We start from the raw sequence: 18,360 nt of genomic DNA on the forward strand, positions 1-18,360 counted from the left end.
CTACATGGCTGTTTACTGTCGTTGTGTTTGACAATTTCTCAATGTGTTCCGGGAACCTCGGAGGACCCCTGATAAACCTCCCCTTCTCGCACTTACTGTGTGTTCCAGGACCGCCCAATTTACAAATGAAGCACTGCTGGCCATCCTGCACAGTGCCATCCATAACCCCCCCGGGGGCTGGTTAGTCACCCAGCTAGAAGGCTGCAGGCCTAATCCCCAACCCTCCATCCTGCACAGTGTGTTTGTGTGACCTCTGACCCTTGCAAGAGGAAACAGGAAGTGGCTGAGCAGTATGTTAGAGGAGATAACGGAGGTGCAACCTCGCTGGGTGACTGGCAGGGGGATGTCAGGGATGTTACTCAGGGATACAACACACTTCCTCCCCCAGGTGCACTGTGCTAACCCCGACGACAACCGAGACTCATGAACACAGAGGAAATCGTATATAATTCATTAATTGTCAGTTTGTCAAGTTAAAATCACCACTCCACTATTTTCAGATGAGCTGCATATGACAAAAAGGTCAGCAGTAAAAAAATAAAATACAGACAATCGCTGTTCATCATGTGTCAGATGACTCCCATTTAAAGACCATTAGCTCAATCTGTCATTTTTAAGACAAAAATCTGTGTTGCAGTACTCAGAGGTCATCTGAAAAACCATAGACACAACAGTGTTTGATTTGGTTCATTGTTTATTGTCAATGACATCCCCACCCCCCCCCCGCAAAAAAAAAGTCCTTTCTCTGATTACAATAAAATCAGTCCTTCATTTAATCTGATGAGCAGAGATTGATTGAGATATGTAAATGTGTAGTATTCAGATTAGGGGGGGGGGGGAAATAGAATGAGCGCAAAGAACTCAAAATTAAAAAGTACTGTGATGAAATAAAACACTTTTAAAGCTATATTGAACCGATTAAAAATAGAGATCACATAAAAAATAAAAAAAAAATGTGAGAAGGTATAACATAAGCCCCGATGAGAAAGCAGGGGGATTTAAAGGTGCAGTGTGTAATTATAGCATACATCTACAGTGACTCTTAAACACAGGAGGAAACATCCACTAAAATGGACAACGGGCCCCATTTTGTCAAAAGAGCAACAGGCTGATACTTAAAAAGATGCACTATGCAGGAAGTCGCTCTGCCATTTCCTGGTTTCTAAAACTCTAGTAGTTTGCCTAATTTCAGTTTATGTGACAAAATAAGGTAGTATAGTGTAGAGAATCACTGTTCCGTCTAAACCGCTGTGAAATAGACCTTCCATAACCAAACATGTTGTTTCAGCTTTTTGAAGCTGGTGTACAGAACCGAAAGCAAAAAGTCACAAGAAAGAAAAATCAACTTTAGCATAGAAATATCACACATCTTCCACTTTTTAAGACTTGTTTAAGTAGAATGAAATATCTTATAACTCACATTTCTGTGAGAATTTGGTCACCCAAAAAGTACACATAGCCACTAAAGTAGAATTTATTACAATATTTCTACTACTCCTTTATAAATGAGACCACGTTATGATTCCCATGATACATCACGCTGATAAGTCCTGGTGATGAGACATTTACTATAGCAACTGTTCCATTGCAAAACCTTTTTGGAAGTAAATGCCTCAGAGGAATGAAGTGATACGGAGTGATTTAGACTTGGGAAGCTCAAACAGTAGACACTTTGGGCAAACTATTACAGCAACTGGCAAATCAAGAGCCAAGGATCAGAGAAACCCCATCTCAAAAGACACCAGTCAGGGCCAAGAGGAGCATTATGGGATAGGGTTTCTGACTCTAGTCATTGATACACCTGTCCTAACAGGTCAGGTCAACAGGAGGATAGTGCAGAAGCTGTATGGGCTGTGGTTTCTGGTTAGTAATCATTGAAACACCTGTCCTAACAGGTCAGGTCAACAGGAGGATAGTGCAGAAGCTGTATGGGCTGTGGCTTCTGGTTAGTAATCATTGAAACACCTGTCCTAACAGGTCAGGTCAACAGGAGGATAGTACAGCAGCTGTATGGGCTGTGGTTTCTGGTTAGTAATCATTGAAACACCTGTCCTAACAGGTCAGGTCAACAGGAGGATAGTGCAGAAGCTGTATGGGCTGTGGTTTCTGGTTAGTGTCATTGACACAGGGACTAAAGAAGGGCAGCACTCTGCCCCTGGGGCCGTTACTAAAGGAGTACAGGAGACTCATGTCATCAGCGTTATAGAAGGACACCTTCCTCTCATCACAGTCCAGGAACACCCCTATCCTCTGGGGAGACCACCCAACCTGCAGGACACAACATGGAGAGAGAAACAACCAGATGTTATCAGGTGAAGCTGGATCAATGTTAAATTAAAGAGCCACTTCAGCTCCAATAATCCATGGGTCGCACATACACTCTTAGGAAGAAAAAAAAAAGTTCCAACACAGTTCTTGGCTGTCCCCACAGGAGAACCCTTTGAAGAACCCCTTTGGATTCCATGTAGAACTTCTGAAGGAAGGGGTTCTAAATGGAACCCAATAGGGTTCTAGGTGGAACCCAAAACGGTTCTCCAGTGGGGACAGCCGAAGAAGAGTCAACACTTGAGTTTCACTAAACCCTGAAGTGTCACTACTGTAGCGCAGAGGATCCCACCTGGAGCCGTGTCCAGGGCTGTGTGCCTGCAGAGTACTGGTCTCCCTCCCTCAGTCGTAGGGTCCAGTAACCGCTCTCAGGACTCAGCTTGACCCGGGCCTGACGGTCAACCCTCTCCGACGCCACACCCAGGTCCCACTTGGCCTTGCTGCCCACTCCTACCTAGGAGGGATAGATATATTAGTAAATAAATACAATATCCTGTAATAGAATAAACGGAGACGAGTGTTCTGTCCAGGGTGTTCTGTCCTCACTACAGAAACAGGAGATAATCTGTCTCAGACAAGGCTTACTTTACAATACAATAACAAGCCACTTTAAAATGTGCAGTTGTGTCACAGACGTCCACCAAAGCTGTTGGCAGAGAATTTGATGTTCATGTCGAGGAGGATCTCTGTCTGTAATAAAGCCCTTTTGTTGGGGGAAAAAAAAAACTCATTCTGATTTGTATTTATAATGGATCCTATTAGTTCCTGCCAGCAGATTTTTTTCCAGTGGCTGGCCGGGCTCCCCAGTGGCTGGCCGGGCCTATGCCCTTCCAGGCCCAGCCATAGCTATAACCCTGACCAGTTGTGAAATCCATAGATTAGGTCCTAATGAATTTATTTAAAATGCAATTCTATTATGAACTAAAAATCAGTAAAATTGCTGCATTTCTATAAAAAAAATAAAAAAAAGTAGAGTATTATACACATATTTAACAAAAATAGAATGCAGTGTGTGTGTGTGTGTGTGTGTGTGTGTGTGTGTGTGTGTGTGTGTCGCCGCAGAAACTCCCCAAATTCAGGTGTGCCAAGCTTATAGCGTCATACCCAAGAAGACTCAAGGCTGTAATCGCTGCCAAAGGTGTTTCAACAAAGTACTGAGTAAAGGGTCTGAATACTAATGTCAATGTGATATGCATTTTTTTTTATACATTTGCATTTACATTTCTAGCCTGTTTTTGCTTCGTCATTGTGGGTTTGGTGTGTAGATTGAGGGGGGAAAACAATGGAATCCATTCTAGAATACAGCTGTAACGTAACAAAATGTGGAAAAAGTCAAGGGATCCACCCTACCTCCCAGTAGTGGCGTCCATCTTGGAAGCCCTGAGCCCCCAGCACGTTGACAGACTGCAGGAACCTCTTAGGGTTGGGCTGGTAGGGGGTCATGCTATCACAGTCTACTGCGATGGTTCTATCTCTGGATACGTAGACACTGGGGTGGGCCGTGTCCACGTCGAACGTTACCGGTGCCGGACCTGAGGGGGAGAAAGGTTAGATTAAGGTTCAATGCTTTTCCATTTTAGATCACCTTTATGTTTACAGGGACGTCAACCATGAGGCCCAGGTCTCTTTTCTCCAGTGAGCCCTGAAGAGAACTACACAGAAAAAGAAAGCCTTAATGCTTTAAAACAACCCCAGGACAGAGCACAATTAATAACCTCTTTGGGATAGGGGGCAGCATTTTCACGTTCAGATGAAAAGCGTGCCCAAAGTAAACTGCCTGTTACTCAGGCCCAGAAGCTAGGATATGCATATTATGGTAGATTTGGAAGAAAAAAAAACTAAAGTTAAAAAAAATAACAAATAATAATGTCTGTGAGTATAACAGAACTGATATGGCAGGCAAAACCCTGAGGACAAACCATCCAAAAACATATATTTCAGCCTACCACTGTTTCCAATGGCTGTCATTTTCATTATGAGGCGAAATCCTCCCATATTGCAGTTCCTAGGGCTTCCACTAGATGTCAGTCTTTAGAAAGTGTTTCAGACTGGTTTTTGGAAAACATTTGCTAGAATTAGTAGTTTTTCTAAGTGGCTCCCATTTTGGCTGTAGTGTTTTCATGCGCGTGGATAAGAACGCGTTGTTTCTCAGGTAAAGACAATAACAATTCGCCATCTTAAATTGTATCGTTTAGTTACGTATTAGGGTACCGGAGGTTTGATTATAAACGTTGTTTGACTTGTTTGGATAAGTTTATTGGTGACGTTTGGGATTCATTTTGAAGGAGGGAAACTGGTGGATTATTGAATGAAGTGTGCCAGCTAAACTGAGTTTGATATACTGAACTGGATATAAAATAACTTTATCGAACAAAAAAGGACCATTTGTGATGCTACTGGGACCTTTGAAGATATTCTGTTGTCACGCAAAGGCATTTATTATATCGCCATTTCTGACTTGCGGCGCACCTGTCTGGTTGAAATATGTTTCGTGGTTGTGTGTGCGGGGCGCCGTCCTTAGATAGTCGCAAGGTAAAGCCTTTTTGAAATCTGACGGCTGGATTAACAAGAAGTTACGCTTTATTTTGATGTAGAACATTTGTATTTTCATGAATGTTAAAAATACTTCTGTAATTTGAACTTCACGCTCTGCAATTTCCCAGGATGGTTGTCGAGGTGTGCCACTAGCGGGACGTCTAGCCATAACAGGTTTAAAACAACCGTAGGATCAAGAGGGCGCAGACGAAGATGGTAGCATCACGACTAGCTCTTAAACGTTGTAGTATTTTGATTTATGCACCATTTTTCATGTATATAGTCTTAATTAATGCCTTCTTAGATGTGTATTGCGTATATGTTGTGTAATTTGTTAGATATTACTGCACTGTCGGAGCTAGAAGCAGAAGCATTTCGCTACGCTTGCAATAACATCTGCTAATCATTTGGACATGTGACCATGAACACTTGATTTGTATACAGCAATTTCCTGCTGTAAGTGATACTGGAGTTGGTTCCATGTCCGGGGGGGGGGGGCGAGGGGGACAGACAGAAACTAAAAAACAGGAACATGAAGGACAAGCCAGTCACGAGATCGTGTCGGATATATGGTATGACTTATATGCTGACACAGGCCATGCGCATGTTGATTTTGTCCATCCACACCAGACACGATCAAAACTGTGAAGCTATATTAATTTATCACACACACATAAAACATTAAATTGACATTTAGCCAACTTGCTAATGTGTTCTGGGAGATGAACATTTGGGTTGTTATTTTACCTGAAACGAATATAGTCCTTTATATAGCTGGATCTTTGTAGAACTTTGACCCAGAGTCAAAACTGTGTGTTAGACAGGCCTTTCCAAATCATCTCCAATACATTTTAATTTACCACAGCTGGACTCCAATCAATACCACAGCTCCCAGTCCTAACATACCACAGCTCCCAGTCCTACAGTACTAACATACCACAGCTGGACTCCAAGTTGCAGAAACACCTCAAGGATGATCAATGGAAACAGGATGCACCTGAGATCAATTATCAAGTCTCATAGCAAAGGGTCTGAATACTTATATAAATAAGGTGTTTGATAAGTTTGCAAAAACAAATTCTCAATGTCATTATGGGGTAGTGTGTCTATACGTCTAGTAGGCCTGGGGGGGGGGGAAGAGGTTAAATGTTGTCTATACTACGTCTAGTAGGCCTGGGGGGGAAGAGGTTAAATGTTGTCTATACTACGTCTAGTAGGCCTGGGGGGGGGGGGAGAGGTTAAATGTTGTCTATACTACGTCTAGTAGGCCTGGGGGGGAAGAGGTTAAATGTTGTCTATACTACGTCTAGTAGGCCTGGGGGGGAGAGGTTAAATGTTGTCTATACTACGTCTAGTAGGCCTGGGGGGGAGAGGTTAAATGTTGTCTATACTAAGTCTAGTAGGCCAGGGGGGGGAAGAGGTTAAATGTTGTCTATACTACGTCTAGTAGGCCTGGGGGGGAAGAGGTTAAATGTTGTCTATACTACGTCTAGTAGGCCTGGGGGGGGAAGAGGTTAAATGTTGTCTATACTACGTCTAGTAGGCCTGGGGGGGGGGAAGAGGTTAAATGTTGTCTATACTACGTCTAGTAGGCCTGGGGGGGGGGGGGGAAGAGGTTAAATGTTGTCTATACTACGTCTAGTAGGCCTGGGGGGAAGAGGTTAAATGTTGTCTATACTACGTCTAGTAGGCCTGGGGGGGAGAGGTTAAATGTTGTCTATACTACGTCTAGTAGGCCGGGGGGGGAAGAGGTTAAATGTTGTCTATACTACGTCTAGTAGGCCTGGGGGGGGGAAGAGGTTAAATGTTGTCTATACTACGTCTAGTAGGCCTGGGGGGGAAGAGGTTAAATGTTGTCTATACTACGTCTAGTAGGCCTGGGGGGGGAAGAGGTTAAATGTTGTCTATACTACGTCTAGTAGGCCTGGGGGGGAAGAGGTTAAATGTTGTCTATACTACGTCTAGTAGGCCTGGGGGGGGGGGAAAGAGGTTAAATGTTCTCTTAGCTCCTCTACCTCAACCTACGCCCCAGTTACTACTTTTCTATGATGTACTTTATTAACAGGTCCAGATATATTGGTAGGGCTTAACTTCGATGCGTGTTGTCTGTAACTCTGCGGCCAACAGCCAAATCAGTGCCAGGAAGAGGAGAGGAGAGGAAATCAGTGCCAGGAAGAGGAGAGGAAATCAGTGCCAGGAAGAGGAGAGGAAATCAGTGCCAGGAAGAGGAGAGGAGAGGAAATCAGTGCCAGGAAGAGGAGAGGAGGAAATCAGTGCCAGGAAGAGGAGAGGAAAGGAAATCAGTGCCAAGAAGAGGAGAGGAGAGGAAATCAGTGCCAGGAAGAGGAGAGGAAAGGAAATCAGTGCCAGGAAGAGGAGAGGAGAGGAAATCAGTGCCAGGAAGAGGAGAGGAGAGGAGAGGAAATCAGTGCCAGGAAGAGGAGAGGAAAGGAAATCAGTGCCAGGAAGAGGAGAGGAATGGAAATCAGTGCCAGGAAGAGGAGAGGAATCAGTGCCAGGAAGAGGAGAGGAGAGGAATCAGTGCCAGGAAGAGGAGAGGAGAGGAATCAGTGCCAGGAAGAGGAGAGGAGAGGAATCAGTGCCAGGAAGAGGAGAGGAGAGGAATCAGTGCCAGGAAGAGGAGAGGAGAGGAATCAGTGCCAGGAAGAGGAGATCTAATGCGGGTGACTGCAATAAAGACAAGCAGACATTTTGTTTTGTGGAGGTAAGTAGTACACCATACAGGGAACAGGGGGCTATTTGGCACGCATCCTGTACCTAGGCCAGCCATAGGGGGCTATTTGGCACGCATCCTGTACCTAGGCCAGCCGTAGGGGGCCAGTTGGCACGCATCCTGTACCTAGGCCAGCCGTAGGGGGCCAGTTGGCACGCATCCTGTACCTAGGCCAGCCGTAGGGGGCCAGTTGGCACGCATCCTGTACCTAGGCCAGCCGCGGAGGGGTGGGATCTTACCGGGTTTGAGAGACTTGAACATCTTCCTCCACGTGATGTACTGCAACGGGGCCATGTATCTACTGCTGAAGGCATTCAAGTCTAGCTCTGGTCCTGGGCCCACGTCTAATGGAGGCCTGGTGAAGAAAGAAACCATGTAAATCACTTGGTGAAAACTGATGATTTAAAAAAAGGGACATTTCTATTAAATACCTCCCAAATTGCACCTTAGTCCCTATGTAGTGCACTAGTTTTGACCAGAGCCTATTCTCTTAATTAGTGGACTACTTTTGTATGAGCACCAGGCAAACGGAGGGCACTATAAAGCCTTCGTGCTCCTTTAGTCCAATTATTATTATTTTTTTACATTGTTTGAAAACAAACATGAAAACAAACACAGATCATGAGGGTCAACACCGTTGGCCATGACAGAGGGGGAGTCAAAGAATCACTCACCGTATCTGTGGAAGCTGCAGAGAGAGAGAGAGAAATCAGGGTGAGATATTAGCTACGAATTCAAGATGTTAAAAGACCAATTCAGATCCAATACTCTACTGCAGGGAACACTGCTCTACCATCTCATAGGAATACTTTAAAATACCACAGAAATGCATTTAAAAAAATAAATAGGCAAACATTTCCTTAAAATCTGTGTTAGAATATGTAGCATAGCAGGACATTTGATATAAAACTGCAAGAAGTCTCAGCTGCATGGCAAAATGTGTAGAATTGTAGAAAATGGCCTTAAAAGCACAAACCTCTAAACCACCTCTAAAATGTTCCCTAAAATCTGGCTGCTCCCCCTGCCACACTTCCCATTTAAAGAACCTTTATGATCCAGAAAACCCTGGAATACAGTAGATGGAACTAGATCTTAACGAACAGTTGGGGGAACATTGTTCTACTACAACCGTGCTCTCCAACCCTGTTCCTGGAGAGAGAACCTACAGTTGGGTAGCCCTGTGAGAACAGGGTTAGAAAGCTCTGCTCGATGGTGTCAGATACACCCGAGTTAATAAACCCAGAAGGGTCAAAACAGTCCAACAGTAGTCCCCTCTATAAACCCTGAAGGGTCAAAACAGTAGTCCCCTCTATAAACCAAGAAGGGTCAAAACAGTCCAACAGTAGTCCCCTCTATAAACCCTGAAGGGTCAAAACAGTCCAACAGTAGTCCCCTCTATAAACCCAGAAGGGTCAAAACAGTCCAACAGTAGTCCCCTCTATAAACCAAGAAGGGTCAAAACAGTAGTCCCCTCTATAAACCCTGAAGGGTCAAAACAGTCCAACAGTAGTCCCCTCTATAAACCCAGAAGGGTCAAAACAGTCCAACAGTAGTCCCCTCTATAAACCCTGAAGGGTCAAAACAGTAGTCCCCTCTATAAACCAAGAAGGGTCAAAACAGTCCAACAGTAGTCCCCTCTATAAACCCTGAAGGGTCAAAACAGTCCAACAGTAGTCCCCTCTATAAACCCAGAAGGGTCAAAACAGTCCAACAGTAGTCCCCTCTATAAACCAAGAAGGGTCAAAACAGTAGTCCCCTCTATAAACCCTGAAGGGTCAAAACAGTCCAACAGTAGTCCCCTCTATAAACCAAGAAGGGTCAAAACAGTCCAACAGTAGTCCCCTCTATAAACCCTGAAGGGTCAAAACAGTAGTCCCCTCTATAAACCAAGAAGGGTCAAAACAGTCCAACAGTAGTCCCCTCTATAAACCCAGAAGGGTCAAAACAGTCCAACAGTAGTCCCCTCTATAAACCCTGAAGGGTCAAAACAGTCCAACAGTAGTCCCCTCTATAAACCCTGAAGGGTCAAAACAGTCCAACAGTAGTCCCCTCTATAAACCAAGAAGGGTCAAAACAGTAGTCCCCTCTATAAACCCTGAAGGGTCAAAACAGTAGTCCCCTCTATAAACCAAGAAGGGTCAAAACAGTCCAACAGTAGTCCCCTCTATAAACCAAGAAGGGTCAAAACAGTAGTCCCCTCTATAAACCCTGAAGGGTCAAAACAGTAGTCCCCTCTATAAACCCTGAAGGGTCAAAACAGTAGTCCCCTCTATAAACCAAGAAGGGTCAAAACAGTCCAACAGTAGTCCCCTCTATAAACCAAGAAGGGTCAAAACAGTCCAACAGTAGTCGCCTCTATAAACCCAGAAGGGTCAAAACAGTCCAACAGTAGTCCCCTCTATAAACCAAGAAGGGTCAAAACAGTCCAACAGTAGTCCCCTCTATAAACCCAGAAGGGTCAAAACAGTCCAACAGTAGTCCCCTCTATAAACCAAGAAGGGTCAAAACAGTCCAACAGTAGTCCCCTCTATAAACCCTGAAGGGTCAAAACAGTCCAACAGTAGTCCCCTCTATAAACCCTGAAGGGTCAAAACAGTCCAACAGTAGTCCCCTCTATAAACCAAGAAGGGTCAAAACAGTAGTCCCCTCTATAAACCCTGAAGGGTCAAAACAGTAGTCCCCTCTATAAACCAAGAAGGGTCAAAACAGTCCAACAGTAGTCCCCTCTATAAACCAAGAAGGGTCAAAACAGTAGTCCCCTCTATAAACCCTGAAGGGTCAAAACAGTAGTCCCCTCTATAAACCCTGAAGGGTCAAAACAGTAGTCCCCTCTATAAACCAAGAAGGGTCAAAACAGTCCAACAGTAGTCCCCTCTATAAACCAAGAAGGGTCAAAACAGTCCAACAGTAGTCGCCTCTATAAACCCAGAAGGGTCAAAACAGTCCAACAGTAGTCCCCTCTATAAACCAAGAAGGGTCAAAACAGTCCAACAGTAGTCCCCTCTATAAACCCAGAAGGGTCAAAACAGTCCAACAGTAGTCCCCTCTATAAACCCAGAAGGGTCAAAACAGTCCAACAGTAGTCCCCTCTATAAACCAAGAAGGGTCAAAACAGTCCAACAGTAGTCCCCTCTATAAACCCTGAAGGGTCAAAACAGTCCAACAGTAGTCCCCTCTATAAACCCAGAAGGGTCAAAACAGTCCAACAGTAGTCCCCTCTATAAACCCTGAAGGGTCAAAACAGTAGTCCCCTCTATAAACCCTGAAGGGTCAAAACAGTCCAACAGTAGTCCCCTCTATAAACAGACTGGAATGTGGTCGTTGCAGCTCAAGTCAAGGAGAGTTTCAGGAAACAATCTTCTCAACATTACTTTTTTCCTTTTCTATTAGTCACACACACGCCTACTTGGGATTTCTATAAACCCTGAACAACTCTTCAATACCTCTACTAGTCCAGTCTGGTACGTGGTAGTAGCAGCCTCATGCAGGATTCTCATACTGTGATCCAGCTGACTGACAGCCTCTCTGACAGCCTCCAGGTGGCGCTGCAGCTGTTCCAGAGCCACCTCCTGCTCCCTCCGCAGCCGTTCCAACACACACGCCTCCTCCTCTGCAAGGAAGGCCTGCAACGCCTGGAAGTCCCCGTGGATCCGCACCTGCAGCTCAGAGCCAATTCTCTACAGACAGAGGGGAGAGATGGGGGGGGGGGGGGGGGGGGGTGGATATCAACCTGGATATAAATCCAATCCTAAATTTTAAAAAAATGTTCTGAGGAAAATAAAGTTGACTGAATGAAGATGAATCCATAGTCGTGTGAGATGAGCTGACCTGAGTGGGACATGAATCAGGAAACACAACAACCAAACCCCCATCTTATACACCAACAACCATCCATAACGAAGGAACATAAATAACTTCTTAACTGCAGTCCTCCCGTTCAACACACTACAGGTTTGACAGTAACTTTATATTTTTGAAACCCATCATCCCTGGGCTGATATACAAAAACATATTTACACTACCATTCAAAAGTTTGGGGTCACTTAGAAATGTCCTCGTTTTTGAAAGAAAAGCACCTTTTTTTTGTCCATTTAAAAAAACATCAAGTTGATCAGAAATACAGTGTAGACATTGTTAATGTTGTAAATGACTATTGTAGCTGGAAACAGCTGATTTTTAATGGAATATCTACACAGGCCCATTATCAACAACCATCACTCCTGTGTTCCAATGGCAAGTTGTGTTAGCTAATCCAAGTTTATCATTTTAAAAAGGCTAATTGATTATTAGAAAACACTTTTGCAATTATGTTAGCACAGCTGAAAACTGTGGTCCTGATTAAAGAAGCAATTAAACGGGCCTTCTTTAGACTAGTTGAGTATCTGGAGCATCAGCATTTGTGGGTTCGATTACAGGCTCAAAATGGCGAGAAACAAAGAACTGTCTTCTGAAACTCGTCAGTCTATTCTTGTTCTGAGAAATGAAGGCTATTAAATGCGAGAAATTGCCATTGATCTCGTACAGCGCTGTGTACTACTCCCTTCACAGAACAGTGCAAACCGGCTCTAACTAGAATAGAGAGAGGAGTGGGAGGCCCCGGTGCACAACTGAGCAAGACAAGTACATTAGTGTGTCTAGTTTCAGAAACAGACTCCTCACAAGTCCTCAACTGGCAGCTTCATTAAATAGTATGAGCAAAACACCCGTCTCAACATCAGTGAAGAGGTGACTCTGGGATGCTGGCCTTCTAGGCAGAGTTGCAAAGGAAAAGCAATATCTCAGACTGGCCAATAAAAAGAAAAGATTAAGATGGGCAAAAGAACACAGACACTGGACAGAGGAACTCTGCCTAGAAGGCCAGCATCCCAGAGTCACCTCTTCACTGTTGACGTTGAGACTGGACAGAGGAACTCTGCCTAGAAGGCCAGCATCCCGGAGTCTCCTCTTCACTGTTGACGTTGAGACTGGACAGAGGAACTCTGCCTAGAAGGCCAGCATCCCGGAGTCTCCTCTTCACTGTTGACGTTGAGACTGGACAGAGGAACTCTGCCTAGAAGGCCAGCATCCCGGAGTCTCCTCTTCACTGTTGACGTTGAGACTGGACAGAGGAACTCTGCCTAGAAGGCCAGCATCCCGGAGTCGCCTCTTCACTGTTGACGTTGAGACTGGACAGAGGAACTCTGCCTAGAAGGCCAGCATCCCGGAGTCGCCTCTTCACTGTTGACGTTGAGACTGGACAGAGGAACTCTGCCTAGACGGCCAGCATCCCGGAGTCGCCTCTTCACTGTTGAGGTCGAGACTGGTGTTTTGCGGGTACTATTTAATGAAGCTGCCAGTTGAGGACTTGTTTCTCAAAATAGACACTAATGATTTTTTTAACAACTTAAAATCTATAATCTTCATGTCCAACTATTTGTTTTAAATTGTGACGGACAAGAGGACAGACAGATGTTGATGGATGTCCTCCTAAACCTTTAGATTCCATTGTTCCTCGTCTCTGCATCACACACAGGTCTTTACCTTGATGCTCTCCATCTTGTCCTTGTCTTCGTTTAGAACAGTGATGAAATCCTCTCGTCTCCGTCTGTGGGCCTCCAACGAATCCTTCTGTTGTTTCTGACAACAAAACATTAAAATAACGTGGTCAAAATGTTAGGCTACTTCAAAAGAAACAGGTGAGGAAAGCGTTCTGTGTCTTAATTGGAAGAATATGGGGGGGGGGTCAAATCGGTTAAAAAAATAATGGTTCTGTTCCGGACATAACTATTGGAAGATAACATGGGTTGATTGAGTTACTGTGACACAACAAGATAAAACCACAGGCCTGCAGGGCTACAAGTTGCCCATCCCTGGTATCAGGGAATATAAGAGACCTTTGGTTTGAGACCATGTGTTCCAAATGGCACCCTATTCCCTATATAGTCCCTACGGCCCCGGTCAAAAGAAGTGCACTATAAAGGGTATAGGGTCATTTGGGATGAACCCTAGAGTGAATTATTGTCAGTTAGATTACACTGTGCTGCTTGGCGGAACATGCCTTCACTACCTTACCAGAGAGCGAGAGCCGGGAACAGCGAGAGCGAGAGCCGGGAACAGCGAGAGCCGGGAACAGCCAGCGAGCGAGAGCCGGGAACAGCCAGCGAGCGAGAGCCGGGAACAGCCAGCGAGCGAGAGCCGGGAACAGCCAGCGAGCGAGAGCCGGGAACAGCCAGCGAGCGAGAGCCGGGAACAGCCAGCGAGCGAGAGCCGGGAACAGCCAGCGAGCGAGAGCCGGGAACAGCCAGCGAGCGAGAGCCGGGAACAGCCAGCGAGCGAGAGCCGGGAACAGCCAGCGAGCGAGAGCCGGGAACAGCCAGCGAGCGAGAGCCGGGAACAGCCAGCGAGCGAGAGCCGGGAACAGCCAGCGAGCGAGAGCCGGGAACAGCCAGCGAGCGAGAGCCGGGAACAGCCAGCGAGCGAGAGCCGGGAACAGCCAGCGAGCGAGAGCCGGGAACAGCCAGCGAGCGAGAGCCGGGAACAGCCAGCGAGCGAGAGCCGGGAACAGCCAGCGAGCGAGAGCCGGGAACAGCCAGCGAGCGAGAGCCGGGAACAGCGAGAGACAGGAACAGCGAGAGCGAGAGACAGGAACAGCGAGAGCGAGAGACAGGAACAGCGAGAGCGAGAGACAGGAACAGCGAGAGCGAGAGACAGGAACAGCGAGAGCGAGAGACAGGAACAGCGAGAGCGAGAGACAGGAACAGCGAGAGAGGAACAGCGAGAGAGGAACAGCGAGAGAGGAACAGCGAGAGCGAGACGGTGGTCACAGATACACACACATTTGAAATGTCTTTATTATTTTGGAACTTGTGAGTAATGTTCACTTCATTTATTTTTGTCACTTTTGTTTATTATCTACTTCAATGGTTTGGTAATGTTAACATACGGGGGAGGGGGGAGCAAGATGAGGAACTAGAGGGACACATGAGAAGCCATTTCCCCCCCCCCATTTCCTTAACTCAAAGATCACTTTCCATCCATGTTCACATGACTTGAAACTTCTATTCGTTAAAGGTTTCAAACAGAATCCCTGAGTCAGCCGCAAGGCCCGCTACCGCGCAAGGCTGAACCAAAACTTCAGTGAAAGGCTTGAAGTTAGACACAAATATAAAACCAACTCCGTCATTTATTGGATAAACCAACAATGTTTGAGCATCACTGTGCCTTCAGGGGTCTGAAGGGGCCCCAAAACACATCACACTCCATACTACAACCCATCACACTCCATACTACAACACATCACTCCATACTACAACCCATCACACTCCATACTACAACACAACCCACAACAGCTGAACAACTCACTCTTAAAATATCTAACTCACCTGTATATTCTGGACATAACAGTCCGAGGTGGAGGCCCTAACCTTCTCCACCATGGCCGTCACCAGATAGTTGGTCTGGAAGTGTTTGTTGGTGAACTCCTTCCTACACTGAGGACAGGAAACCGGTGTCTGGGTACCCCTCCAGTAGGTACTGATACAGTGCTTACAGAAGTGATGCATGCACCCCAGCATCACCGGCTCAGTAAAGAGGTCACAGCAGATGGCGCAGGTCAAGTCTTCTCTGAGACTGGACTGGCTCTTACTGTTGGGAGCTGCCGCAGACATGATGGGGACGGTCTGTTCTTTTTAGAAATGAGGCACTTCAGTTCATAGACAGGCTAGAGGCAGACACAGGGCTGGTCGCTAAGAGACTGGAGGGTGAGAGAGAGACCGTGTCAGATAATGCTTCTTTTGTCACACACACACAGTACAGTAGCTGTATACCTAGCTACACACAATCTCAATGACATCAACTGTCGGGAGGCTAATAGTTTAGCCTTCTAAACTCGTCACCATCTATTTAATGGAATTGATCAAAACACAAATGATGTTGTTTTCAGCCAGGCTAAAGTAACAGCCTTCAGGGAGAGTGCACCCACAGCAAGCAAATAACATTTGGTCTGTTACATAGCTAACCTTTAGGGTAGGGCGGGGGTGTCCAGTAAAGACAACATGCATTTACAGCTCATTAGTAGGCTGGAAATTAAGGATGAATCTAAATTCACATAAGGCTGAAAAATTGGCAAAGGAACGTTGTCTGAGCCGAGCCCATAGCAGAGGAACGCCTGTTTAGACTGGAGAGACACTTAGATACATTTCCCCTAAATGCCACCAAAAACAACATGTGTTATCCCATTATTATTTTACCACTACAAATCTGTTCTGGGGACGAAACTGGAAAAGAACTCGAGTAGAAAGTAAACCTGATGGTGCCAAGTTTGCTTATGTCTGCATAACGAGGAAGTGTGGGGGGGGGGGGGGGGGGGGGCGAAGGGGGGACTATTTCTGGTCTAAGGATCGATGACAGCAGAGTACGCTGTCCAATCTTAATTAGAAAGAGGAGAGTATCCTGACTAAAATGCTGTACGAGCTGGAATAAATACAAATCTAAATAAACACATTGCAGAATATTTAGTGAAATACAGAAGCATGCCTCTCCATAGGAAAACAATGGGGGGGGGGGGGGCTCAACGTTCAAAGGCCAAAAGGTATTTCGGAGCTGGCGTTTGGTGACAATGGAGTACGCTGCCCTGCCTTACATCATTAGAAAGATAAGATCATCATGTTTAAAATGGTGGCCAATTAAAACAAAAATATAAATTTACACATTGAATTATTTGGCCAAATAGACAGACCTATATTTCCCCTATAGCAAAAGAATGGGACGAGCTCAGAGTAACAGGAGTCATGTTCTTCACATCTTTACCGAGCAGTAACGTGGACAGGTCTCATTGCCCACAGTAGTAAAGTACTGCGCCCTACAACACACCGGGAACAGTCGGTTCTGACGGCGAGTCGGTGCGCAACTACTAATACAGGACTTGGCAGGGTGAAAAACGGCCTTAAAATAAAGGCCTGGGGGTTGTTCTTTCCGTGTTTACTTCAAAACTACGGCAAGCAAGCTGGGACATATGGTAATATTATGAAGAGAGACGAAAATAAAAACACATGTTAAAAATGTTAACGTGTCCAGCCTGTCATTAGTTACCTAATCACAAAGTCATTTGAGTGGTTTTCGTAATAACACGTTAGCTGGTCACAGTTCTCTAAACTCGAAAGTAAGCTGGATATTGACTCAGTCAGCTGACATTAACGGGAACAGTTCAGCTGGGGGGGTAATAACTAAATACTTATCAAAGGATACAGTACTAAAGGTCGGGTTTTTTTTTTACACAAATTAAAACGTGTCAGTTTGTCAATGTCACGGGGTTGGTGTAATAACATGTTCAACTACTTTGTGATGCCTTTAGATTGAAAGAAAATTAACTACGAAGGGAATAATGTTGTACTTTCTAATTTAATTCTCAAACCCCGGCCTTGTTCGGTCTCTTTCGTAAGTTTCCCCCAGAGGTTTTCCTATTTGCACCTCTGGTTTTGAAACCTTGTGGTTATAGTTAGCTGGCAAGCATACTCCTAGTTAACTAATGCACGGTATCTAGCTACATGTTTAAAAAACAACACACTAGCAAGCTACTATTTGATTATTTGGTATGCAAGCTACAACTTGTGTATAAAGAGTCGAAGGAATGTGACCTACTGTCTCTGCAGCCCGAGGTGGAGAGCTTTACCACGAGCTCTTCGCCAGATGTTAGTTAGCTGCTACTGAGCCCCGCCTCGCCAGGAAGTCCAGACTCGGGGTTGCCAGGTCTATTTACATTTATAGCCCATACCTAGTCAAAAACCCGCCCACAAGGCCTGAAAACCACTTCCCTTTCAACTTATTTAATGCGCCTAAAAGTCGTTTCTGTGCTTTGTCGCCGTTATTTATTTGATGCGCGTTAATGTTTTATGGAGAAAAAAAAGGGTAGGAAGTAGATATCTCTATTATGACAATTTACACAGCCTACCTTCAACTGGTAAACAAGTTGGCAAGATGTGTGCGCATACGGCGCTGTCTCCTCTGAGTCAGGTGACCTAGCTACCTGCAGCAGTGCTGTCACAACACACACTCCTCCTGCCCTAACTTATTCACCCAGTAACAAACTGCCTGATAAGCATCAGCAGCAGGTCACAGTGAAATATATGTATATATTTTACGAAAAATGGCGTAAAATGGCGTGATTTAGAAGTAGGCAAAAAAAAACATTTTCACCCGCAACATCGTTTTCTAAGTAGCTCAATGTAACAGAGGACATGATGTAATGTGCACGCCCCAAAAGTACAAAGGCTTCCGTGATTGTTTTTTTATTTAACTTGACTAGGCAAGTAAGTTAAGAACAAATCTTGTTTACAATGACGGCCTACACCAGCCAACTGTGCACCGCCCTACGGGACTCCCAATCACAGCCAGTTGTGATACAGCCTGGATTCAAACCAGGGTGTCTGTAGTGACGCCTCTTAGACCGCTGTGCCACTCGGGAGCCCAGGTTCATCTGACGGGGTCAGTAAACAGTGGGAAGCAAATGATCCAGTTGTGTCATTTCACTTCTCATGGCTGGATTTTGTTATTCATTTGGACCTCTGCTGTGGCTAGTTTGAAAAGAGGATCCATTCGAGCAGTGTTTGTTTCAACTTCAACGTTTTTAATTTATTTAATTTTTTATTTCACCTTTATTTAACCAGGTAGACCAGATCACCTTTATTTAACCAGGTAGACCAGGTAGACCAGATCACCTTTATTTAACCAGGTAGACCAGATCACCTTTATTTAACCAGGTAGACCAGATCACCTTTATTTAACCAGGT

General features: G+C 45.2%; 1 protein-coding gene across 4 annotated transcripts; it reads right to left on the reverse strand.

Annotated features, from left to right (window-relative positions):
* Positions 1 to 676: 676 nt before the first annotated feature.
* On the reverse strand, positions 677 to 17,815 carry trim105 (tripartite motif containing 105). 4 transcript variants are annotated; one of them, XM_090221229.1, is made up of 9 exons: positions 17,523 to 17,815; positions 14,956 to 15,326; positions 13,115 to 13,210; positions 11,038 to 11,271; positions 8,269 to 8,282; positions 7,834 to 7,949; positions 3,676 to 3,857; positions 2,618 to 2,779; positions 677 to 2,268 (listed from the first exon to the last, which is right to left on the reverse strand). In XM_090221229.1, the coding sequence occupies exons 2-9, from the start codon at positions 15,238 to 15,240 to the stop codon at positions 2,053 to 2,055; spliced, it is 1,305 nt and encodes a 434-aa protein (XP_090077355.1). In that variant the 5' UTR covers positions 15,241 to 15,326; positions 17,523 to 17,815; the 3' UTR covers positions 677 to 2,052. The 4 variants fall into 4 exon arrangements, with proteins under 4 accessions (XP_090077355.1, XP_036825770.2, XP_090077357.1 ...); XM_036969875.2 differs by having other exon boundaries at positions 17,213 to 17,615; XM_090221231.1 differs by lacking the exon at positions 17,523 to 17,815 and adding an exon at positions 16,382 to 16,565.
* Between the last annotated feature and the right edge of the window lie 545 nt (positions 17,816 to 18,360).

This window comes from Oncorhynchus mykiss, chromosome 25 (assembly GCF_057628025.1).
Source record: "Oncorhynchus mykiss isolate SJ-2025 chromosome 25, ASM5762802v1, whole genome shotgun sequence".
Taxonomy (NCBI): domain Eukaryota; kingdom Metazoa; phylum Chordata; class Actinopteri; order Salmoniformes; family Salmonidae; genus Oncorhynchus; species Oncorhynchus mykiss.

Coding starts and splice junctions, on each gene's coding strand:
- trim105 (XM_090221229.1), bottom strand. CDS start 15,240: ATGTCTGCGGCAGCTCCCAACAGTAAGAGCCAGTCCAGTCTCAGAGAA. Junction 2,780..3,675: donor ATGGACGCCACTACTGGGAG/GTAGGGTGGATC, acceptor TATCCCTCCTAG/GTAGGAGTGGGCAGCAAGGC. Junction 2,269..2,617: donor AGCCCTGGACACGGCTCCAG/GTGGGATCCTCT, acceptor TGTGTCCTGCAG/GTTGGGTGGTCTCCCCAGAG.